Genomic DNA, 26,458 nt, shown 5'->3' on the forward strand with positions numbered 1-26,458 from the left:
CCCGGGCCCCTTCGCCCCTGCCCCTGTCCGCCGCCCGTCTCGACCCCACGCACCCCTGCCCCTGCGCGCCGTCCACCCGCCGCCTGTCTTGACCCCGCGCGCCCCTGCGTCCCTCCCCCTGCGCGCCGTCCACCCGCCGCCTGCCGGGACCCCGCGTGCCCCCACCCCAGCGCGCCGCCCCCCTTCCATGCACCGCCCACCCGCCGCCGGCCCGGACCCCGCGCGCCCGCGGCTCCCCCGGCGGCCGCCGGCCCCGCTCGCCGCGCCTGATTGGCCGAGCCGCTGTCAGTAGTAAAAAAGTATCAGATGGCAAACTTGGGCCCTTCATAAAGGCGTGGTGGCGATACTCCGCGATCGCTGTCAGCCTATGACATCAGCGGGGCACGCCTGGGATGCCGCCGCTCCCGGCCGGACTCGGTGGAGGAGGAGGGTCCCGCCGGCTCAGAGGCAGTTAGCCCCGCGCGGCGAGGGGGGAGCCGCCAGCCTTCCGGGGACACCGCTCTCGGCCGCTGGCTGCCACTGTCCTCCTGCCCAGGGGCGCTCCCGGAGAGGTGGATGAATTCTGGGTTGTTAGCTGCGCTCCGCTGGGCTCCGGGAGCCCGTTCCTGGTGGAAAACAGGGGGCGTCTGGCAGAGGGACCAGCGGCTCGTGGACACTCAACATGACGCTCCTGGGGTCTGAGCATTCCTTGCTGATTAGGAGCAAATTCAGATCAGGTAGGGCTAAGGCGTTTAGCGTTCCTTATTGCCTTTCCTCTCCGGCAGCTCCCACGTCTAGACTGCTTTCCATCCAGTGTTTCGAAGCCCGCCGTGGCTACTCTCACTCTGTCCCACCCACCCCAGGCACATTTTTGAAACTGGAGACTTTTATTTGACTTTGGAGTTTGGGGGAGGGGAGGGGGGAACTTTAAGGTCTTCCGTTTTAAATGCTTTGAGTTGTTGGGTGTGATTTTTGTTTGTGAAAAGGCCAATTCTGTGTTTATCTTTTCTGTATCCGTGAGCAGAACCTTTGGAGGGGTCCATCTGAAAGGAACAACTTTGGAGTTGAACAAATAAGGGCTCCCAAGCGTGAGCGCCGCATAATATCAGTTGTAATTGCTGAGGAGATGAACCTGATTCTGTGTATTAATAGACACCGGGTCACTGAAAATGTAGCTAATCCAAACAAATGTATTTCCCAAAAAAAGTCACTTGGGGGAAGTAAAAATAGCAAATTTGGAGCACACCAAGTATTTGAGATGACATCACTGTAGGGGGGAAAAAAAAGGTCCAGTGCCACAAATACTTTTTTTTTCCCCAAACCATCTGATATTTATAAATGGAGAATTCCGCCCCCCCCCTCCAAATTTCCGTGTTAGCGGCGCACAGAGAAACTTTTCAAAGGACGCCGAGTGACGGTGAGTGGAAGGGACAGCCGGGAAGTCTAGCCGCTGGCCTTGAAGGGTTGGTTTGGGTTCCCATGGAAGGTATCGACGTGTGGGTGTCCGCGCAGCACGATGTGGCATCTCGGTTTTATAAAAGTGGTAATAAACCACCCCACAGCACGGCAGAGTTCCCGCTTAGAAGGTGGATTCCTTAATGAGAACTCCTAAGCCCACACTCCGGGTAACAGGTGTTAGCATGTTGCTGTAGTTGGCTACGTTTTCCGCAGCTTTTCCAAATGGGGCCTCTCGGTGCTTCACCTGGGATTCATGTTTCGAAGATGAGAAGCAGGGGGTGGGGGAAAGTGAAGGGTCATCTGTGACTCCCTTAGACCCTCCCGGCCCTTAGAGGCCTGGGGGCCCCACAGGAGGTTTTTGTAAATGGCTGTGTAACTGCCGAAGGGACAGGACCACTCGAGAGCTTGTGTGGCCACAAGCCTCAGTACCCTGATGCTCCGGGCTCTGGCAGGCGCCGGGTCCCCTCGTTGGATTAAGGCCCTCGTCTCCTTTCCCTGGCGAGGTGCGCTGGTTGGTCTGCTAATCCGCTGGACCTGGCCACTGCTCGGTGATTCGGTCAAAACCGCAAGGCAACACCGCCACCTTTCTGAAAAAGAGAGTATGCAGCTTTGTTTTTGCAAGAAGCTGTTAAGCTCATGATTTCAGATGCGTGCGCCCTTCCCAATTTCGCGTTGCGGTGGGGGGTGGGCAGGGGAGGGGCTGGTTTGTCTCTAAAAGGAGTTGAAGTACGTGATGGTAGAATTGCAAAAGGGACTTAGGGAACTCGTCAAGGAACCCTTCCTATGGGTGAAAATGCAGACGAGAGGGAAGACCATGTGAGCCAGGAGCCTAATTCCTGTTTTAGTGGCTCAGTGGAATCCTGGCGTTTCCCAGGTAGATCCTGGAGCTTCTGAGGACTCCAGTCCCCACCTCCCTTTCTCTTTTTCCTTCCTTTGTTTCCTTTTCTTTTGTTTTAAAGCTTTGGCTTTTGTGTCACCGGAAGGGTAGCTTGAGGAGAACATGATACCAATGCAGATATGGGGCATAGCAAACCTGGGGTCTGGAAATGGACAAAGCGGGTTTGGTCCTCGAAGGTGCAAGGGGTTGATAAGCCCCTGAAAGACGGAGAAGAAAAACGAGCAGCACGTGAAACTAAGTGAATGAAGTGTTACAGACCATGATTATTCTTGCTGGATCTAATGACGGTCGTAGCTCCCCCCCCTCAGATGTCTGGTAGGCAGGGTGCGCTTCCCAAGAGAACTGGGTTTATTTTGTAGCCGGCGATGGACAGGGTGGCCTCTTCTCTGTTTTGATTTCTCTCCTGTGCGTTTTCTCGGTGTGCTTTTTTTTTTTTCTTGTTTCATGAGCTCCTCAGGTTTGCTTGGAGGGTAGACGGCGGTGATACGTATTGAATGAAAACTATTTCAAGGAAGAAATGCAGCTAGATTGTTCTCTGATCACAGCAAGGGTCGTGGGGCTGTTTATAAGTAAACAGATCACTGTTTTTGACTCTGAAACGGACGTGTGTGCAGCCAACTTCGTTGGAGTGACCTCGTTACTAGGTACAAAATCACCCTTACCACGGCAGGAAGCTAGGACGTTTTTACATGTATTAACATATTTAATGATACAAACTCATCGTATTTGAGAGGACAAGGGGTCTCGTGGTTGAGTGTGTGAACTACACACTCACTGACTCCACCAGAGATTGGTCTGGAGCCAAACTAGCTGGGTTTTTAGCAGGCCGTTTCTACTTTCCAGCGGTATAACCTTGACCTTAGGTACATTGCATAATTCTCTCGCCTCAATTGCTTCATCTGAACGATAAGGATGATGACAGGGTTGGAGTCAGGATTCAATGTGATAATAGAAGCAGATCATTTTTAAATGCCTGGTATTTGGTTAAGCCCTCAACAAATACTGTCCCTGTTATTACAGAGCGCCATCCTGGGTCCGTGACTTGCCTTGAGTCTCCGTAACTTAATCCGTTAATGTCCAAGTTGGATGAGGTGATCGCACAGACCCTCTCCTCACATTTTAAGGTTCTATGTAAAACACACAAAGACTGGGAACAAGCAAAATTGTGATTGGCTGTGTAGCTGTTGGACATAAGTGGTTAGACCGTTTCTATAACCACAGTAGGTAGTAGTACTTTCAGACCGGTCATGTTTTTACCCTCTAAAACATTCTCAGTGTTGTTTGGTCAACATCTGTAATCAGGATCACTGTCAATGGTTTTCTTTCACACCGGAGTTTTTGTGTCAACAAAAGCCGAGGACTCCTGCGTGTGTGTGTATGCTCACGTGCACACATACACACACCGCGCACAAAGGATCAAAAGGAGAGAGGTCTGCGTGCCTGGGTGGCTCCGTCGGTTAAGTGGCCGACTTCTCGGCTCAGGTCGTGATCTCGCAGTTGGTGAGTTCAAGCCCCGCGACGGGCTCTGTGCTGACAGCTCAGAGCCTGGAGCCTGCTTCGGATTCTGTGTCTCTCCCTCTCACTCTCTCTGCCCCTCCCTTGCTCACGCTCTTTCTCTCTCTCTCTCTAAAATGAATAAATGTTAAAAAACTAAAAAAAGAGTGGTCCATTTATGGATCCCCCTTCAAAAAGAACTACATTTCTTTTGCTTTTTTTTTTCTCCTCTTCCAACTCAAAACAGTCCATGCCAAGGCAGACTCCAGTATCCACCATGATCTTGCCTCCTTCCCCTACAAATTTAGGGCAGATTTAATAAATAAGAATACAGGATGCCCAGTTAAATTTGAATTTCAGATAAACAATGCTTAGCTTTCTAGCAGATTGCAAAACAAGGGGCATACTGTTACCTGAAATGCAGATCGAGCCAGGCATTCTGTATTTCATCTGGCAACCCTGCCTTCAACCTGAGCGGCGTCCAGGCACAGGCATCCCAGGTCTGCAGTCCAAGTCTTGTCATCCTTGGCTGCTGTCCTTCTGGAAAACGCAGTGCACCCCTCACCAGGACACCACGCTCATCCTTTAGATCACCTTAAAGGACAACGGATTCACACCTTTTGGCTAGATCCTTCCCATCCCTAGAATCTCTCTCCTAGAATCGAGGAAATTGAATGAAGATGTTGGCCCAGAAGGTGTTTACCATATTGGAAACCACTGAAGAAATTGTCGCCATGAGCTCAAGAGACGCTCATCAGGCTCTGGTCCCGCCTTCATCATTAATTAGTTTTGTAGCCTAGAAGAATAATTTAACCTAGGGAAGTGCCTAATTGTATATTATGGTATATATAATTATATATGTGTATAGTATAAATTTGTATATATACACATATAATATATATGTATACATATATGTATGTATATATGTATACATATATGTATACATATATGTATGTATATATATGTATACATATATGTGTATATATATAATTGACCTTTTTAAACTTCATTTTCGTCATCCACAAAAGAGGATTTTTGACTGGTTGCATCTGCATTAGCTTTCAGCCTAAGATTTGAGCTATATATATATATATTTTTTTTTTCCCAAGCCCTGAGTGTTTTTGTAACATTGGAAGCCCATAAGCTTCATAAAAGCATTACCATGACGTTTTTTTGAGCGGATGTGTCTACATGAGAACACAGACGAGAGATGTTCGACAGCTGTTTCTTGAGCAGATAAATAAATAATTCACACCTGTCGTCTTCATGATGAACACGGTCTTCTAAGACCATCATTTCGATCGCTTTGTGTGCTCTGTCTCCTTTTCAGTATCTCACTGAAGACCATGTTTTTGTGTGCTTTTACACGAGCACAAATATCTTAACGATTCCTAATTGCATCTTGCTAATTTTTTAAATTTTTTAAAAAATTATTGTGTTATTATATTTTGAGAGAGACAGAGCGTGAGCGGGGGAGGGGCAGAGAGAGGGGGAGACACAGAATCCGAAGCAGGCTCCGGGCTCCAACCTGTCAGCACAGAGCTGATGGGGGGGGGGGGGCTCCAACTTGTGAACTGCGAGATCATGACCTGAGCCGAATTTGGACGCTTAACCGACTGAGCTACCCAGGCGCCCCCACCCCCCCCCCACCACCCATCGTGCCATTGAAATGACCAATGGATCATTTTTAAAATTTGGGAAAACTTGCTCTGTCAAGATCTTCAGGAATTTCTACCAGATATAATGAGACGAGGAGGAAGATAAGGGCTAATTCTCCTGCTCACGCCAGTGTCCATGCAATCTGTTTCTATGCTGAACTTCCTGTGTCTTTGCTGACAGCCATGATTCCTTTCTCAGCAGCAGTGTTTGCCTCCTATGGCTGTTGAAGCAACTTCCCACAACATTAGTGCCTTAAAACAATGCAGATTTGTTATCTTATAGTTATGGAAGTCAGACAGTCAGAGAAGGGTCTCACTGGGCTAACATCCAAGTGTTATTAATAGGGCTCTCTCTAAAGGAGAATCTGTTTCCTTGGCCTTTGTCGATTCTAGAAGCACCTGCACCCCGTAGGTCATGGCCCTTCTAGAAGCCATCTTTAGAAGCAATAGTCTAGCACCTTCAACTCTCTCTCTGACTTCCTTCTGTTCTGCCTCCCACATGCCATTCCATTGGGCGCATTCAGGATAGTCTCCCTATTTTATGGTCATCTGATTAGCAACCTAAATGCATCTACAGCCTTAATATCCCCAGTGCCCCGTGTCTTATTAGCACGGCCGGTATCACAGCAGTGTCATAGACTGGAGGCTTACACAACAGAAATTCATTTTTTCACGGCTCTGGAGGCTGGAGGTCTGAGGGTGCCATCATGGTCCGTGTCTGGTGAGAGGTCTCCTCTGGCTTGCCTTCTCATTATGTCTTCACATGGAAAAGAAAAAGGAAAGAGAACAGAAATGGGGGTGGGTGGAATGAAACTCTCTGGTTCTCTTGCCACAAGGGCACTAAGCCCATCATGGAGGGCCCTACCCTCATGACCTCATCTAAACCTAAGTATTTCCCAAAGGAAATACTGACAGTATTTCCCTAAGTATTTCCCAAAGGAAATACCATCACATTGGGGGTTAGGGCTTCAATATATGAATTTGGAGAGGGGTATGGGACACCCTATGGCCCATAGGACCATGTAAAGCAACATATTCACAGGTCCCTGGGACTAAGACGTGGACATCTTTGCAGGGGACACGTTATTTTGCCTATGACCTCACTTTCCTCAACTTTGCAGTCCCTCTGTCTACAGATTTTCTTCTACAGAACTTCCCCTTAATATGGATTATGTAGCCACAATCCCAGTGTTTTCCCCAGGGTGGTCCACAGAAGACTAGTTCCACAGGACGTTAAACATTTGTGTAGCAGGACATTTTTAGCAAGCGAAGCAGAATATCCTGAAAATTAGATTGGATCTTTAACTGCAGGATTTCTCGAAGACTTTACTAGTTCTAATGTGTATTATTAACTCATTTTTTTTTAAGTTTATTCATGAATTTTGAGAGAGAGGAAGGGGGAGAACCCAAGGAGATCCCACATGGTCTGTGCAAAACCCAACATGGGGCTCGATCTCCTGAACTGTGAGATCATGACCCGAGTCGAAATCGAGGGTCGGATGCTTCACCGACTGAGCCACGTAGGCGGGCCTGTATATTATGAACTTTTGAGAGGCAGTGACTCTCAATGTATTTCACCTTTATCCACCAGTACCCCTGGGGCAGTTTTTGCTGGATAAACACATTGTGGAAAATTCCGCTCTGCACAGAGAAGCTCACGGTTTTCATCAGTGATTTATTTAATGGAGTGAATCTCTGTATGTAGGTTACTGGCAGGCCCTTCCCACCCACCCAGGTGTGCACTCCGATGGTTTTCCTTCTGCGCTTGCTCACATCTTACCAGTCCTCACATGTCTGGTTTTTTTTTTTTTTTTTTTTTACTGGTATCAGTCATCAGTGTCCCTGACCCCAGGGATATCCTCAGTAGGATTATAACCCTGTCCTCCAGGAGCTCACAGGCAACCTGGAAAATGCTGTGTGTGAGTTCTGTATTGTTCATTCATTCATTCCACACCTGTTTCTTCTCTGTTTCCCTTGCAATGGAAGGAAGCAAGTTACAGGAAGCTAGGAGCTGGGTATACAGTTGGGGGGAGCAGGAAAGAAACATTCCCTGTCTTCACATGGAATATTAGAGCAGCAACAAGTCTACATGAGAAACACAGTGAGCTGACCCTTTAAAATGGGTGCATTTTAGGGATGCCTTGGTTACGGCTCAGGTCAGGATCTTCACGGTCCGTGGGTTCGAGCCCCACGCGGGCTCTGCACTGATAGCTGAGAAGCCTGACTGGATTCTCTGTCTCCCCCTCTCTCTGTCCTCCCCCCACTCACTCACTCTTCTCTCTCTCTCTCTCTCAAAAAAACATTAAAAAAAAATAAGGGTGAATTTTAATTCCTGAATGGAAGTTGTTATTTGTCCGCGGAGGCCAGCATTTTGTTAGCTTGTTTCACTGCTTTATTTGGTGGTGGTGTTAGAACAGTGAACCGCATAGAGGGCTCCACGAAATATTTGTACAAAGACATTTTATTCTTCCCCCCAAACACTATTCGAAAGCAATACAAGTAGGCTATCTATGTTTTGATAATTTGTAGGCATATGTGCGTGTGTTTTAAAACTAGAACAACAAGGCGGGGGTTGCCTTGGTGGCTCAGTCGGTTGAGAGCGGACCCTTGATTTCAGCTCAGGTCGTGGTCTCCCCGTTTGTGGGTTTGAGCCCCGCATCAGGCTCTGCGCTGGCAGTGAGGAACCCTGCTTGGAGTCTCTCTCTGTCCCTCTCTCCCCGCCCGTCCCTGCCTCTATCTCTCTCTCTCAAAATAAGTAACTTAGAAAGGCTGGAACAGCAAGGGGATAAGAGCCTGTAAAATACGAAATTCAGAAAAAGTAAGTTATCTCTGGAGTGGGCCAGGTGAGGAGATACGGTGTAGCCTAAAGTAAGGAAAAAGTTGCTGGTGGTGTTCTTAGATGTGTGTGGGGGGGGGGGGGAGGGGGATGTTATTATTAAGCAAATTAATAACTTGTTCATTCAGGGATGAATGATGACTGTGACAATGTAACATGAATCAAGTGTTGTAACTAGTCCAATTTAGTGCACCTGGGGTCCTTAAAAAAATTAAGTTTTTCAAGACCAGAAAGAATAACCCTCATCTTTCACCCTGCTGTAGCATGTGACAGGCACAGCCAGTAAGATTGTGTCAAGTTGGACTGACCCAGATCACATGGATTCTAATCTAGTCGAATTACATTGGAGTGTACCAGAAGACGCCAAAGTGCTTAAACCCCAGGGTTGAAAGCATTGATGGACATAAATGGGATCTTTAAAAAAAAAAAAAAAAACAATAACTATTAGCCAAATAATAGTTTTACAGCCTTACTATTTTTAGGACTTTGGCTTTCAACTTTATAAGCAGGTAGCGATTGTTTTTTTTTTTTTTTTTTAATTTTTTTTTTTCAACGTTTTATTTATTTTTGGGACAGAAAGAGACAGAGCATGAACGGGGGAGGGGCAGAGAGAGAGGGAGACACAGAATCGGAAACAGGCTCCAGGCTCCGAGCCATCAGCCCAGAGCCGACGCGGGGCTCGAACTCACGGACCGCGAGATCGTGACCTGGCTGAAGTCGGACGCTTAACCGACTGCGCCACCCAGGCGCCCCTAGCGATGTTTTTAATGAGTGATATGCACTAAACTCTATTCTGCTATAATCCAGAATAACTAGTAAATTGAACTTTGCTTAACCAGTTTAGATCTTATTCCTAGATACAATAGAGGGTCTCTAAATGCTGTAAAATGTATCATTTATTCCCGGATATTTTTTTTTCAACATTTATTTATTTTTGGGACAGAGAGAGACAGAGCATGAACGGGGGAGGGGCAGAGAGAGAGGGAGCCACAGAATCGGAAACAGGCTCCAGGCTCTGAGCCATCAGCCCAGAGCCTGACGTGGGGCTCGAACTCACGGACCGCGAGATCGTGACCTGGCTGAAGTCGGACGCTTAACCGACTGCGCCACCCAGGCGCCCCTATTCCCGGATATTAAAATAAATAAGGCTGATTCCTCACATTTGTGTGTGTCTGTGTGTGTGTGTGTGTGTATATACATATATGTATATGTATGTGCATATAATAAGTATATATAAATATATAAATGTGTAATATATTTGTATATGAATATATGAAATATTCATATATTTATATTATTAATATATAACTATAAAACATATAATTATAGATATAAATGTTAATATATTATATATATTGTATATATGTTATATATTATATATTATGCATAGTTATATATATGTATATCTATTATACATATAAATATATGTATATCTATTATGATATATGTATATATAGCTTGTTTGCTTGTGGTTATATTTGCCTGGCACAGCAAAGTGCCCTCTAGAGCCATTGAAAGAAGAATTATTTTTTCCTGTTGGTGGAAGGAAGATGAAGTTTCCATTTCCCCGTAGGGCCTATGGGAGCACATGCTTCTCTTTTTAATCACGTCAATTGACGTTTGCTGTATTCAGCCACCTTAGATTAGCCCAAGAAGCAGAATTTTGGCGGTACAAGGACTGACTTTAGCTACTGTAACATTGTAAAGTGTATTTAATGGCTTCCCTCACGTCTAGGAGCTTAGCCACAGCTCGGTCTGTATAGCAATAAAGAGTGGCTCTACAAGCAGTCAGATAGGTAGTCTGTCTTGTCAGGCACCCAGTTCCACCTGCCATCTGAGTGACTTTCTGCCCTCAACCTGCATCTCTCTTCTCCATCTCTTAAGTGGTGCAGAGGCATCAGTTCTTATGAAATGTAGACAGGTAGCCTCAGGGAGTATGTTCCTTTCACAGATAAGGTGAAGGGACTGGAAAGTGCCCTATAGCTTTCTGTCCTTCCTGTTTCCCCAAACACTCTTCCTTCCAGAAGTCATTCAACTTGGTCCTCCTCAAGACTGGTTCGGCTGGTTTCTCTGAGAGACGTAGAGTTCCACGGGAGAGCTTTGTTGGTACTCAAGCTCCAGACGGGGCAATAAAGCTCCAAAACAGGTCAAATCTAGAAGATGCTATTCAACATTACTTGAACAATGATCTCCTCAGGACTTTAAAAGTTTTTATCGTTTTGTGCTTCCTTCCTGTCCTTGCTGCCATGGGTGAATATTTTTATAAAGTTACAGTCAAAGCGTATACATAAGTTTATATTCAGCCATTTTATCAGTCAGCATGATGTCATAAGTCATTTTCCAAGCTGCTACGTAGCATCACATTCTTGGTTTGGAGACTGTATTGAAGTCCATCAAGTGAGTATAGAGATTTGCTAAGCCTTTTCCACTTGTGTTGGAAAATGAAGCCAGTTATAGTTTTTATGTTATAAATAACACTACTATGAAAATCTTAATGCACATAGCCTTTTTATTCCCCAGGATTATTTTATAGGATACTCATTGTTTAGAGTAACTATCCAAGTGTAGGAATAATGGTTATGAATCTTTATGATCCACCGTGGTAGCTGATATTTCTGGAGTACTTACTATGTACGAAGCTTAACCCTAGTCTGATTTCCATTTGGAAATGAATGCTTGCCCCTGTAACAGAACTAGCTCAGAGTTGTCTTGGGTACTTAGTGGCGACTGGTGTTCTATAAGCTTTTCACACCTTCTCGGTCAAGAATAAAAAGGAAAAGGAGTCATAGTTACCAGATACCTTTGGAAACTTCTGTGTGACTGGCTCTTTGGGGGACCACCTGTTACCAATATGACTGATATCTCATCAAAGGACAAGCAAAGAGGACTAGGAGTTAATGAGAACCTGTTATCTGTGGCACTTGTATGATCTCATTTAATCCTTACAGAATGCTATGGGACACGTATGATTATCCATCTCATTTTATAGATGAAGAAGCCAAGTCTCAAAGATATTAAGCAACTTGGTCAGAGTAATGTAACCAGTAAGTGGTGGAGGCCACATCTGATCCCCTTGGTTCCACTGTGCCAAGATGACCATTGCTATTAGAACCTAGAACTCCCTCCTCCCACCCCCATTCCCCCACCCCTCCCCACTCCAACATACACACCTACTTGGCCAAGTAGATTTAATATGCTTCTTTCTGGACTACAACTCCAGGCATATACCCAGTTACCATTATTGTCCTTGATTTCCTAAACAGTGATTTATCAAGAGACTTGTTTCTAGTATGAGTTAATCCATACATTATACATGCCATCCTCCCAGAATTTTAGGACTTTTTTTTTAAGTTTATTTTTGAGAGAGATACAGACAGTGAGAGTAGGGGAGGGGCAGAGAGAGAGAGGGGAGGGGGGTGGAGAGAATCCCAAGCAGGCTCCACACTGTCAGTGCAAAGCCCAATGTGGGGCTCGATCTCACAAAACCATGAGATCATGACCTGAACCGAAACCAAGAATTGGACGCTTAACCAACTGAGCCACCCAGGTGCCCCAAGAATTTTAGGACTTTTAATGAAAGCTGACTATTTCAATCTCCATTTGAGAACAAAAATGCAAGGAATTTTTGAAAACCAACAACAAGAATAGAGTTGCCCTAAGACCCAAAACAATAAAAGAAATCTTTAGTACCAGAGAGTAGAATGGTGTTCGGCAGGTGCCGGAGGGTGGGAGAAATAAAGAGAGGTTGGTAAAAGGATACAGACTTTCGTTATAAGGCCAATAAGGTCTGTGGATCTAATGTATATAACATGGTGACTGTAGTTGGTAACACTGTATGTATAATTGGTTTGCCAAGAGCCTGGAACTTAAGTCTCCTCACCAAAGAAACAAACAAACTAAGGTAAATATGTGAGGTCAGAGCCATGTTAATTAACTCAGTGGTGGGTATCCTTCAAAAGCCTGTATGCATATCAGACCATCATGTTGTGCACTCTTACCTTAGAATTATGTCAATTATACCTCAATAAGCTGGAAAAAAATACCTATGTAGTAATTAGAAGTAAAACACATTATCAGTGGATCAGAATTGTGTCTGTTGTACACATACACGTAGACATTTATGTGTCTATGAATTTAAACTCTATTAATCTGTGATAATGGCTGCTCTCAAATCAGCAATACAATAAAGGTTTGTTGGGAAAATTGTCCTTTCGGAAGTAAATGATTTCAGCTATTTTGTAATGAATCTTTTAAACAATTCCATATGGATCAAAGAGCTAAGGAAATCTATAAAATGTTAGAAAAACAATAATTTATAATCTTGGAATAAGTACGCCCTCCCCAGCATGTTGCCGAAGCCTGAGAAGAAATAAAAATTGACGTATTTGGCCACTTAAAAAGTTCAGAAGCTACCTGGGGGAAGAAAACAGCAAAAGAAATTTAAAAATCGAAACAGTAGATTGACAAGAAAACACTTTGAAATGTGTATTCAGACAAACTTATTAAAGGGACTTGTATAACAATAGGAATTAATAGCCCACAACCTAAAGAGAAAGATAATTCAAAGGCAAAAAAACAGTCAAAAAGCACATGGAATACTGAAACCACATTCAAGAATATTCAGATTGAAAGCATTTTTTAAAACATCAGATTTGTAAAATTTAAATATTGGTTAGCATCAAGTATTTAGCAAGTATGGAGAATAGACATCCGAAGGCTTAGCATATCGAGAGCCTTCTGGGATACAATTTGATATTTTCTGGGGCGCCTGGGTGGCTCAGTCGGTTGAGCATCCGACTTCGACTCAGGTTGTGATCTCGCGGTCTGTGAGTACGAGCCCCGCGTCGGGCTCTGTGCTGACAGCTCGGAGCCTGGAGCCTGCTTCGGATTCTGTGTCTCCCTCTCTCTCTGCCCCTCTCCTGCTCATGCTCTGTCTCTCTCTCTCTCTCTCAGAAGTAAAATTAAAAAAAAAAAATTAAAGAAAACAACAATTTGACATTTTCTGTTACGTTTTAAATGAGCTTACCATCAACCAAGATTAAGGCAGGTAATCTAAAGAGATGCTTGCATGTACAGGGATTCTCATCACATCACATTATAGATTATAATGCCAAAAAGGATGGAAACGGTGTAAACATCCATCAGTTAGTGACATGGTTAATTTAATTATGGTACGCTCATACAATGAAATACAATAAAATACAATGCAAAGAAAAAAATAAATGATAAAATTCTGTATGAACTGACATGAAAAGATCTCTCAGTTTTTAAAAACAGATTATGAAACAATCAGGCAATATATTTGCATTTTTATTTTATTTTTTTAATGTTTATTTTTGAAAGAGAGAGCATGAGCAGGGAGGCGCAGAGAGAGGGGGAGACAGAAAATCCAAGCAGGCCCTATGCTGTCAACACAGAGCCCAACACAGGGCTCGAACCCACAAACTGTGAGGTCGTGACCTGAACCAAAGTTGGACACTTAACCGACTGAGCCACCCAGGCGCCTCTGCATTTTTATTTTTAAAATATTTAGATGTAAACACAGAAGAGAATCTCCAGGAATAGAAGTGACACTGTTCACAGTGATATCCAGGGTAGGAGGAGAGTAAGACCTTATCTTTGTGTATACACACACACGCCATTTGAACCCTTTAAAATAAGAATGTATCGGTTTCTATAAAATTTTTAAATAAGCCAAAGTATAAAGAAATTGACCACATTATCCTAGTAGTGGAAGAGAACACATTTCTGTAAGCCTAACTGAATAGACAAAAATTCAAATCAGGATTTGTAGGGTTTGAGTACCAAAGTTAAATTGGCTATATATTTTAAGCCTCTGACACGATCTAGAATATTAGAAGACAATTTTAAATTTAGTGCCCGACCCCAACACTCGAAATGTCAAGAAGTTTAAGATACTAGGACTCATCTTGACCCACAGGCACTTTAAAAATATATATTTAAAAGTCGAAATATTTTAAGCTCCATGAGTTAGGAATCCAAACACAGCAAGACACGCTGAAAAGCGTTTAAGGCGTATGCATAGAGAACAAAAGCCTAGAAAAATCCATCGCCAAGGTAATTATTTCTGGGTGGTGAGGCTATGAGTAATGTTGAATTTTTATTTTATATTCCCATATTCTTTATTTTGATTATTCGGTGTGTCTTGTGCCATCTATAACTCGGGAATGACTCTGGTAATAATCCGCTAAGTGAGTGTTTTTTTTTAAGTCCTGGCATAGTGGAGGTCAGAGAGACCTTCTCTGAGGCACGCCTAGATGCAGAGGTGGCTGAGAACCTGATGGGGGTGGGGGAGGGTGTTAAGTTCATAATAATTCCCACCATAGGGGCGCCTGGGTGGCTCAGTCGGTTAAGCCTCTGACTCTTGATTTCGGCTCAGGTCATGATCTCACAGTCCATGAGATTGAGCCCCACATTGGGCTCTGTGCTGTCAGTACAGAGCCTGCTTGGGAGTCTCTCTCCCCTCTCTCTCTGCCCCTCCTGTGTGCTCTCTCCCTCCCTCTCTCTCAAAATAAATAAACTTTAAAAAAGTATGAAGATAAGTATTATTATAGAATTTACACGGTCTTCTATAAAGTGCTCTGTATACCCTATTATCACGTATTCTCTCCCTTTCCAGAAAATTCTTAGGGAAGGCTTTCTTGTTTGTTTCACTCTCCAGAGAGGGGTGATTGTTGTCCAGCTTGGGTCTTTAGGTGTTTCTGAAGAGAGCCCCAGCCTCGTCTGGGACCCTGCAAGGTTACCACTGGTTCTCAGGATTAGCGAAGGCTCATGACTGTTTTTCAGATACTACTGAGAACCGAAATCCTTTACTCTTAAAATTGAAAATATTGTTCTGTCTAAAAATAAAAGCAAGGGGAAGAGCTCTCTGTAGAGGGAAGAACACTGGGGGATCAAGTAGCTAAGAGAACAGTCTGCTTTATTATACTGGATATATAGTGCATGTTATATACATATAATATTTTATGGTGCATTAAACTCTCTCCCAAAAATAAATCCCATTAGTCCGTATGCTTTTATTTTCATACCAATTCTGTGAGATCACAAAGGTGCTCGTACAGATGAGGAGACATTAAGACATTAGTCTAGGGGCGCCTCAGGTGGTTAAGCGTCCAGCTCTTGGTTTCGGCTCAGGTCATGATCTCACCGTATGTGGGTTCGAGCCCCACATCGGCTCTGCTGTGACAGTGCAGAGCCTACTTGGGATTCTCTCTCTTTCCTCTCTCTTCTCTGCCCCCTCCCTTCCTGTGCTGTCTCTGTCTCTCTCTAAATAAATAAATAAACTTAAAAGGGAAAGAAGAAATTTGTCTAAGGTCCCCAGTAGATTTAAAACCAGAACGTTAGCTTCTGGGTGCCCAAACCAAGTTCACCACATGACCCCACTGAGAAATGTGCCGGCAGGGGAAGCAGAAACCGTGCTAAGATCAGCAGGCGCCTGGCGTTGAACCCAGTGGCTCTCTCGACAGAGCGATCCCCCTGCTCGAAGCTCTCTTCAACGCCACCCGCGCTGGCTTCAGATCCGAAGAGCTTTCGGTTAGGAGAGGAGGAAATCCGGCAAGACGAACCCAGTTTTGGCTGGAGACGAGAACAGGATGAAGCCGAGGGGTTGCAAAGGAACCTCGGGCTCCATGGAGTGCCAGCCTCTGCAGAAGTTTCCGGTCTTAACACATAGATTAGAAGCTGACACCATGGAATGTCGCAGACACAGAAAATATTCTAAATGTTATGTCTGGTTGTTTCAAAACCTTGTGTCTAACAGCAGGGCTGTGATTATTTTCTAACATTAAAAAAAATTTTTTTATATGGACATTTGCTATTTTTCCAAAGTTGAAAATAACCAGAATCAGTACATTAATGGAAGATGTAAGGCATATATACATACATATATAACATGTGTGTACTCACATATACTCCTATATATACTCACATATGTATCATCCCTTTTTTTTTTTAACGTTTATTCTTGAGAGACAGTCTCAGAGCATGAACAGGGAGGGGCAGAGAGAGAAGGAGACACAGGATCCGAAGCAGGCTCCAGGCTCTGAGCTGTCAGCACAGAGCCCGATGCGGGGCTCGAACTCACGGACCAGGAGATCGTGACCTGAGCCAAAGTCAGATGCTTAAGAACTAAGCCACCCAGGTGCCCCTGTATCACTCTTAATATGTGTCACTATTCTATATATAACAGTGCGAGTGTATAATGTATAGTATTAGACTATTGTATATGTATGTACATATTATATGTATCCTGTGAAAGGTCAAAGATTTATTCTTTGTGGTGTTATATCTGCTGCACAAAAATTAAAGGGAAAAACCTGAAATGTTCAACCAAAGGAGAATGTTGCTTGAAATCACTGACAAATGGGATAGAACATGCACATTAAATATGGTGCTTTCAAAGAATACCTCCATGAGATGGAAAACACTTTATTTAAAAAATTTATTTAATATTTATTTATTTTTTGAAAGAGAGAGCCGAGCAGGGGACAGAGAGAGGGAGACACAGAATCCGAAGCAGGCTCCAGGCTCTGAGCTGTCAGTACAGAGCCCGACGCGGGGCTCGAACTCACGGACCGCGGAGATCGTGACCTGAGCTGAAGTCAGACGCTCAAACCAACTGAGCCACCCAGGTGCCCCAGAAAGCTATTTATAAATCAGGAAAGAGGTTTCAGTGTTCCATATGTCAAACAATCCCAGTTCTTGAGAAATCGTAGGGTAGATATTGTATATATACATATATATATATGTATATGCACATACTGTGGGTAATATTATATATATTTCACGTATATATGCATATGTGTATATATACTGTGTGTGTATATTATATGTATTTCATGTATATATGCATGTATGTGAATTGGAAGAAAGAAGGCCAAGTGTTGGCAGGTGTTCTATCACAAGTGTTAAAGACGTGAATTACCATGAACTTTGCTCTCCATCCTGGAGCCTCTGTATAGTTTCCAAATTTTCTGTGATGAACATGCCTTTCTTTTCTAATCAGAAAGGTGATACATACTGTAAGTGATACATACCGGCACCGCTCAGGATCTCAAAAGAACTAAAATAGACATTCGAGGACTCCAGCAATGTGGAATGAAACTTCTCCTCTTCACTGGGGAGAATGTCTTTTCCTTGCCCTCCCTGCTCCAAGCTCCACTTCCCCTTGGTTGTCAGTGTTTCTCCAAGTTGGCTCTGGACAGGTACGCTGGCCTTATTAATGGCCTTACGAATGTCCTTATTAAAATCACCTAGCGATTTGTCGCTGCTAAAGGAGTCTCGGTCGGACTGTTGCAAGTGCCGTTACGTGGGGTGTGATGATACCTTCCTTGTAGAGATGGACAGCCCGGTCCAGGAAGGGTTGATCGCCAGCTCAATTCACGCCCGTAGAAAGACAACAGCGCAGGACTGGAACCTGGATCCCCCGCGTCGTGTCTGGTGACCTCTTGCAGCCAGTGGGTGGCCACCAGGAGGTGCAAATCGAGAGGCCCTCTTCTCAATAACCCACCCCCCCCCGCCCCCACCGCCCCAGCAATAGCTTTCAGGAAAGCGGGTCAAATGGCAAGTTCTCTCTCCCGCAGGCCGTTCCTGCTGTCCCCGGGGCTGTGCAAGCTGTCTGCCCATCCACTCGTGGCTCCACGCCACGAATACATAACAAGTGGGGAAAGGAACAATTTGTCTTCTGAAATTATTGTTTGAAATTGTTTATGTCAGTTGCCGAGTTTCTGTTCTGTGCCTCGTGGACCTGTTGGTGAGGGGGGAAAAGTTCCCTGCGGCTGGGCAATGACCTTGGTGGGGCGGCTCTGGGACCATGTGGTCTGGTGCTCGCCTGTCCTCCCGCCACAGGCCGGGGCACCCCGAGAGTTATCTGGCGCTCACATGCTTGCCGGGCCTACTCGAGGCGTGTCTCACGTGGCCCACTTAATCTTAACAAGGATCCTATATGAGGAGATGTCACTCCTCCCCCCCACCCCCGTCCGCTCCCTGCCCCTAAACGCACAGATAAAGAAATGAAAGCACCTTTAAGAACATTTCTTAAGATTCCACGACTAGGAAATGGAAAAGGTGGGACATGAACCTGTACCCCCCAACCCATGTTTTCCGCCGCTCCCCTGTTCTGCTTTCCGTGAGCACCAGACCGGCCAGAGCTGGCTTCAGCCATCTGACTCTCTCAGACATCCTCCAAGAGAGCATGCAAGATGTCATTCTGTCCCCTTAGTGACCGAAGTGACAGTGTAACCCCAAGGCATCTCTGCTGGTCCCCTCTGGCATCTCGAGCTCTTGTAACATAAAAGCCTTAAGCTCAGAAACCTGCAGCTTTGTGGGTGAGAGAAATTGGCCTTTTGAGGCACGACTTAGGTCATCTTCAAATGTTTTGACAAACGGAGTGCGGGTGCTTAGGGAAAGAGTAGCTTCGCGGTGTTTGTGTGAACACACATCTTTCTAAAATGGGCTTTAGAGGGGGCGCCTGGGTGGCTCAGTCGGTTAAGCGTCCGACGTCGGCCCGGGTCACGATCTCGCGGTCCGTGAGTTCGAGCCCCGCGTCAGGCTCTTTGCTGACTGCTCAGAGCCTGGAGCCTGTTTCGGATTCTATGTCTCCCTCTCTCTCTGCCCCTCCCCCGTTCATGCTCTGTCTCTCTCTGTCTCAAAAAATAAACATTAAAAAAAAAAATTAAAAAATAAAATAAAAATAAATGGCTTTAGAGCGAGCTGTGAGGCTTGCTCATTGACCTAACTGAGCGGTATGCTGAGCTGGGCTCTTTGGATCTGAATATTCTCCTGCTTTTTAACCTCCAGAGGCCTGGTGCTAGAAGCTGGCCTGAATTAACGTCGGTCGATCTCCTTAAAGAAACCAGAGTCAGAACCTCTCTTAGAATTAAGAAAGGACAGAGTGCGGGCCTGGGGCCACTGAGGCCAGTCTGTTACTCACCCCCCACCCCACCCCAGGTTCACCTTCTGCTCCCAGACCAACAAAGCGCCACATCGGTAACCTGGTCATCATCGTTACGCCCTCTTCTCTGGATGTTCCCAGAAATGAGTGGGTAGACGCTCCGGCCTTTATCATTCTTGGCCACTGCGGCCACGTGGCCACACATCAGCCTGCAGGGCAGCGTTTGGCCAAGGAACAGTTACTATCGGTACCTTGAGTCAGAAGGCATCAGCGTGTGTTTGGGCATCGAACGACACACAAAGTCAAGTCCTGGCTCTCTGCCTCATTTGGGAAACGGCCAGGACAGGGGTGGGAACAGCGTAGGCAACCTGGCGTCGGAGGGCACGTTCTCCTCCCCAGTTTACCGCAGGGGCAGCCAGGGTCCTCTTTAGCAGACGGAGCAAGAAGATGCCAGACCCACAAGTGACTCAGACGGCTTATGTGAAGGGTTGCTGTGTCCCAGAGTTGGGTAATGCCAGGGGAAGGAAGAATTTTGTGGGTGGGCCACCCATTGGGCAAGAAGAGGAGGGTTCTGTCTCTAGTGGAGATAGTGAATCCCTCAGTGTTGGCTTTAGCCCTGGAAGGGACCCGGCATCTCCTCCTCCAGAGGAGTCTTGCTTGGCCAACGGCTCCCCCAATGTCCTTTGCCCGACAAACACCACCACGAAGACAAAAATGTCGAAGTCACGGATTGTACGTAAAGATCAACCTGGCTAAAGTCAGGATTCAGCGAAGTCCAAGGACTGAGTTATGGACGTGTACCATTTACCGCCCTTTCTGAGGGAAGAACCCCCGGCTGGTTGCTGCTGTCTCGTGTCCAGGGCTTGTGCTCTTTACCTGGCCTGGTGCAGAGGGGACACAAACGCAAACAGCCACCCAAGATGCTGTACGTGACATGCGTAGCCCAGGTTCCTGGCCAGGAGCGCGTCAAGGGCGTGCTCCGGTGGGCGTGTTTTGGCCACCTGACGAGCTCCAAGCCTACACCCCTAGGAATTCTGGCTGGTAACATGTTTGACAACATTTGATTGCAACAACACAGAATCCAATGATAGAAATCTTGATCGAGCTGGAGCGAAGAGAAGCAGTTCCTAGAGCGGTACCTGTGTGTCTCCTGGAACTCAGCCACGAGGACGTGGTTGGACCCGAAGGAAAGTCGGCTGGAATGGAGGACTGGCGTGCCTTCAGGACACTCTCGCCCGGCTGCTGTCCACACTCCAGGTCTTTCTTCTCGGGCAGCCGGCTTCGCCATTTTCCCAGCTCACGTGGGTCACGGTGGTCAACCCCAGAAGCTCCCGAGTTTGCTAGCTCTCGGTCTGATTTCCCAAATCCCAAAGGAAGAGCCCAGCGTGCCTGGGTCGGTGCCCGTCCTCGGAACAAAAGTTGTGGTCACAGGCAGCCCGGTGGGGACATCTTAGCTGTGTAAAAACCACTTTCATAGCAGGTTTTTAAAAAGACATTTCTTTGTAAGAAACCAGTGGAAAACCGTTCAGAAGAGAGTAGAAGGCAAGGTGTCACTGGCTGCTGGTTTTTTCTTTTATTCCTCACTCAGCCAGTGACTTCCATGTCAGTATCTCCCTATGTCATGAGGCGCACGGATAGACTTTAGGAAATGAAAATTAGCCGCCCCCTCCCCCCCCCCCACACAGCAAATTAAGGGATATGGCTTAACAACGTTATTTGTTTCAGTATCTCTGGAGAAGGAACCAGAAAAGCCTTCTCTGGTTCCCAGGTGACATAGAGCTCCCTTTTCATGGCATCCCCATAATGGCCATTATAATTATTTGCTTAACCTCTTTCTCTTTTTCTCTCTCTTTTTCTTTCCCGAGACTGCAAAATTTATATAGACGGAACTCACGGCAGCTTTATTTGCAGCTGGATTCTTTAGCGTCTAAAACAGCACCTGGACAGCATATTAGGTGGTCAGTAAATACTGAATGAATGAAATGCACGAATGAACGATGCCAGTCTGTTTACCTGACTGCCCACTCCCTGGATGAAGGCGTTACCCCAAGGCCTCCTGGTAGACCTACCAGTTCGGCGACCAATAATCATAGGAACAGTGCTTTCATACCCTGACCCCGCCCTTTCTCTCTCTCGCTCTCTCCACCTTCTTAATTTATTATCAGGGCGGAGTCCTTCTTCTTTTCCACCTGTTCTTCAAATCCTCCCTTTCTTCTCCACTCCCACCACATGCCAGGGGATTTTCTTGCCTTCCTCATGGATCACGGACAGTCTTCAGACCAGCGCTGTCTCCCCCATCCGTGTTAGCATGAAATCGGTCCCCCCTCAAACTGCAATGTTAGCACGTTAGTCTGCTGTTCAAAACACGCCCATACTGCCTCTTTCTACAGGAGGTCGTTCAAATACTTCATAGCATTTAAGGCCCTCTGTCCATGAATCCCCACCTCCCTTGCCAGTTCCATCTCTTACCAGCCCCCGATAGGATCTCTTTTCTTAAAAAAAATTTTTTTAATGTTTATTCATTTTTAAGAGAGGCAGAGCGCCAGAGAGAAGGGGAGACACAGACTCCGAAGCAGGCTCCAGGCTCCGAGCTGTCAGCACAGAGCCCCACGCGGGGCTCGAACTCACAAACCGTGAGATCATGACCTGAGCTGAAGTCGGATGCTCAACCGACCGAGCCAGCTAGGCGCCCAAGGATCCCTTTTCTTGAGCAAGCCAGTATTCCGGGGACGCTACAAAAAAGGTGGGGCTCAATGCAAAATGACAGTGTGGTGCCCTTGGCTCAAAAATGATGAAAATGTCATATGGCCACAGCACTGTGTTAAACCAAGCACGAGGGCCTGCTGAGCGTGGGACTCTCGCAGCGTGGGTCATGTGCTCACAAAGCTGGCCTTGGTCAGGACGTGCTGTGTTTATCCTACATTCAAGTTTGTATGTGTGTTCTTTCCTTGGCCAGGAATGCCCTGTTTCAACCATCGTACCCACACAATTCTCCCTTGAAAATGTTAAGGGTCCGGTCCTTCCACCCCGGGTAGCCTTCTGTGAATATTTATGCTTGAATCACCTGTTGCCCATCGCTTTATTTATCTAACTCGAGTGTGTGTGTGCCTTCTCTTTCCCGACTAGATTATTCATGCCTTTAAATACTTTGTATCATCATCTACAGATGCTTCTGCAGATAGCAAGGAACCGTTACTAATTACGTTGTACATAACACTAAATTACTTTGTTTCATCCTTGTCTACAGATATTTCAGCCCATTGCAAGGAACTGTTAAATACACTTTGAGAGGCTAGCCTGGCAGATAGATGCATGAATGTGTAAATCCCCGGACTGGCCTGGTGATCCTGAAAATTTCTATAACTATTCTAGTTCACATTTCCCTCTACAGGGCCACTTAGGACCCCCACGTTTCTGACTTCTTAGAACCTGTACTCGCTCCCCTTCCCTGCACTTTGAACATAATGCTAAGAACTATTGCAAGAAAGAAATACTGTGATCTCATGGGGGAAAGTCTAGAGGTTAAGAAAAAGCTCCGAGGTCTGAACTTGGAGACGTACAAAGACCCTGGTCAAAAACGGAGCCGAGTGTCATGAAATGTTAGCACCTCAAGGAGCCTCTGTGACCATCAGCTCATCTTTCTTGCTTTATTGAAGGAAGCAACTAAAGCTTGGCGGTGAAGTGTCTTGACCAAGGTCACGTAGTTATTTGGTGGGAGGACTGGGGCTTGGCCCCCTGAACTCTTATGTGACTTGCAGGGGACATCCCACTGATTCATCACAGCAGACAGAACTTGGAGTGACCTTCTAATCACCCCCCTTAGGTACTTGGCCTGTATGCAAAGCAGAGGTTGAATACAGAGGCAGGTTGTTTTTTAAAATACAGTTCATTGGGGTTTCCTGTGAAATTCTGGACTTTGGTTTTCTGTCGTCTGATACGCAAATCATTTAAAGGATTTACGGTTAGGCATGGGGCGTATCATACATGCAGAACATGAAAAAACGTATAGAGCAGCGATCGTGGGGTCTGATAGAAGGATCGTTCCTGTGGTTACCAAGGGGGGCTGGGTGCTAGGCAGGGGACAGAAGATTCGAATCGTAGCCATTGTCAGAAGGTGCTATAGAGCAGCGAGAACCCACTGCCATCTGCTGATGTAAAAGGAGGCTTTCCTCCGCTGCTGTTGCTAAGGGATCTGGCCTTGGTCCTCGCTGGAATCGGAAGCTTTCCTGTGCTTTCCACCCCTCACTCCTTCCTTCCAAGTAGAATCACTCCATCCTAAGCAATATCTCTTAAAAGGTTTGAAGCCCCCCCCCCTTTTTTTTTAGATGGAACTCACAAAAATAAAAATTTAATTTGGAAAGGAGTTAGGGATGATCCAACCCAATGATTTTTCAAACTCTGCTCCCCAGGGCTCTGACATTTGTGGCAGGCTCTGCTTTTATCGTCTGCCCCTGTGCTATTTTTTTTCCCCCTCCATGTAAGATGTCAGTTTTAAAAATGGTTCTGGTGCTTTTTGGGTTTTTTTGTTTGTTTGTTTCTTAAAATTTGAAAGCACCAAATTCGAATTTAGTCTGTCCTTCCCTTCACGGGTAAGGAGGCTGGAACCCCAAAAGAGGAGTCCTTGGGTTATTAGCTTTGAAGTAAGGTGGTTAGAAGAAGGCTTTTAGGCTCACTCCGCAAAGTCCTGGGGAGTTGCTTTCACCTTCCCGCGTCAGGGCAGAGCCATTCCTGGAGGGAGGTGGCACCATCGGAAGAAAGAGAGCACGAGGATTCTCTGGACGATGAATTATATGGTTGCAACAGCGAGCACACAGCTTTCACTCCCCATGCACCATTTGGAGGATAATTTTATAATTATTTCTCCCCTCCAAAACACTTGAGTTGCTAAATGTAAAGTAAACATAAGTTATTTTAGGACTTTGATAAGTGTTTGAATACGAATTAATTCATGATTTAGAAACAGACATCAACTACGACCGTGCTTGGAGGCTCGCAGAGGATATAGAGGCCGAGGGGAATTCGCTGAAGAACAAATGGAGGGTTTGGTAGGAACAGACGAACCGTCAGTGGGTATAGGACAGAAAATCGATCAATACGGATAATAGGATGGTCTTAAGAAGGCAGAGTAACCATGGCAGCGAGGGAGAAGTACAGGCTAGGATGAGGCTCTCAAATGACGATTTATCGAGATGGACCAAATAGAAGGTTGGCACGCAGGTCCCAGCACTCCTTTGTGATTCTTTGGATGATACAGTTTCTTGGGTCCATGGAGTATTCCAGATGGGAGATCATAAACAAGATGGAACAATTGCCCAAGAGTTAAGAAGCACTAAGATACCTAGTACTGTTGTCTGCGGACAGTAATGTTGCCGGAAGCACTGGAAAGTCTCCTACACCCAATGGAGGCAAAAGCGGCCATTTTCCACCTTGAGGGAAAAACAGGAGAATTTCCGGGTTTCCGCTGGACCTGCCAGTTTTTGCCAGTGGAGCCCAAGTGGCCGAGTGGGTGGGTAGTGACCCTATTTGCTAGAGGAGGGTACTTGGGTCGGTCCAGCCCCCGGTTTTCTGCTTCCGCGTGATGGAAACCATTGAGCAGATAGATTCATTCCGAAATTCTTACGGCAAATCTTCCAATTGAAAACAAGTTTCATTTTGTTGCTTTTCTTTTTCTTTCTTTACTTGCCTTTCTTGTTCATCTCCCTCCCTCCTTCCTTTCTCCCTCCCTCCCTCCTTTCTCCCTCCCTCCCTCCTTTCTCCCTCCCTCCCTCCTTCCCTCCCTCCCTCCTTCCTTCCCTCCTTCCCTCCCTCCTTCCTTCCCTCCTTCCCTCCCTCCTTCCTTCCCTCCTTCCCTCCCTCCCTCTTCCTTCCTTCCTCCTTCCCTCCCTCTCCTTCCTTCCTTCCTTCCCTCCCTTCCTCCTTCCTTACCTCCCTTTTTCCTTTCCTCCCAACCTCCTTCCCTCCCTCTCCTTCCTTCCCTCCCTCCTTCCTTCCCTCCTTCTCTCCCTCCTTCCTTCCCTCCTTCCCTCCCTCTCCTTCCTTCCTTCCCTCCCTCCTTCCTTCCCTCCCTCCTTCCTTCCTTCCCCTCCTCCTCCCTCCTTTCTCCCTCCCTCCCTCCTTTCCTCCTCCCTCCCTCCTTTCTCCCTCCCTCCCTCCTTTCCTCCCTCCCTCCCTCCTTTCTCCCTCCCTCCCTCCTTCCTTCCTTCCCTCCCTCCCTCCTTCCTTCCCTCCTTCTTCCCTCCTCTTCCTTCCTTCCTTCCGTCCTCCTTCCCTCCCTCTCCTTCCTTCCTTCCCTCCCTCCTTCCCTCCCTCTCCTTCCTTCCTTCCCTCCCTCCTTCCTTCCCTCCTTCATTCCCTCCCTCTTCCTTCCTCCCTCCCTCCTTCCTTCCCTCCCTCCTTCCTTCCCTCCCTCCTTCCTTCCCTCCCTCCTTCCTTCCCTCCTTCATTCCCTCCCTCTTCCTTCCTTCCTTCCTCCTTCCCTCCCTCTCCTTCCTTCCTTCCCTCCCTTCCTCCTTCCTTCCCTCCCTTTTTCCTTTCCTCTCCCACCTCCTTCCCTCCCTCTCCTTCCTTCCCTCCTCCTTCCTTCCCTCCTTCTCTCCCTCCTTCCTTCCCTCCTTCCCTCCCTCCCTCCCTCCTTCCTTCCTTCCCTCCCTCCTTCCTTCCCTCCCTCCCTCCTCCTTCCTTTCTCCCTCCCTCCTTCCTTTCTTCCCTCCCTCCCTCCTTTCTCCCTCCCTCCCTCCTTTCTCCCTCCCTCCCTCCTTTCTTCCTCCCTCCCTCCTTCCTTTCCTCCCTCCCTCCCTCCTTATCCTCCCTCCCTCCCTCCTTTCTCCCTCCCTCCTTCCTCCCTCCCTCCTTTCTCCCTCCCTCCTTTCTCCCTCCCTCCTTCCCTCCCTCCCTCCTTCCTTCCTTCCCTCCCTCCCTCCTTCCTTCCTTCCCTCCCTCCCTCCTTCCTTCCCTCCTGTCATTCCCTCCCTCTTCCTTCCTTCCTTCCTCCCTCCTTCCCTCCCTCTCCCTCCTTCCTTCCCTCCCTTCCTCCTTCCTTACCTCCCTCTTTCCTTTCCTCCCCCCCTCCTTCTCTCCCTCTCCTTCCTTCCCTCCCTCCTTCCCTCCTTCCTCCCTTCTTTCCTCCCTCCTTCCCTCCCTCTCCTTCCTTCCTTCCCTCCCTTTTTCCTTTCCTCCCAACCTCCTTCCCTCCTTCCCTCCTTCTCCTTCCTTCCCTCCCTCCC

General features: G+C 46.6%; 1 protein-coding gene across 1 annotated transcript in view; it reads left to right on the forward strand.

The window, feature by feature from the left end:
• The first annotated feature begins 484 nt into the window (after positions 1-484).
• MYOCD (myocardin) overlaps positions 485-26,458 on the forward strand; it is a 109,881-nt gene continuing 83,907 nt past the window's right edge. The window contains exon 1 of the mRNA XM_030296579.1: positions 485-716. Coding sequence (XP_030152439.1) covers positions 662-716 — 55 coding nt within the window. The 5' untranslated portion in view covers positions 485-661. The remainder of the gene's footprint in view (positions 717-26,458) is intronic.

Source organism: Lynx canadensis, chromosome E1 (assembly GCF_007474595.2).
Source record: "Lynx canadensis isolate LIC74 chromosome E1, mLynCan4.pri.v2, whole genome shotgun sequence".
NCBI lineage: Eukaryota > Metazoa > Chordata > Mammalia > Carnivora > Felidae > Lynx > Lynx canadensis.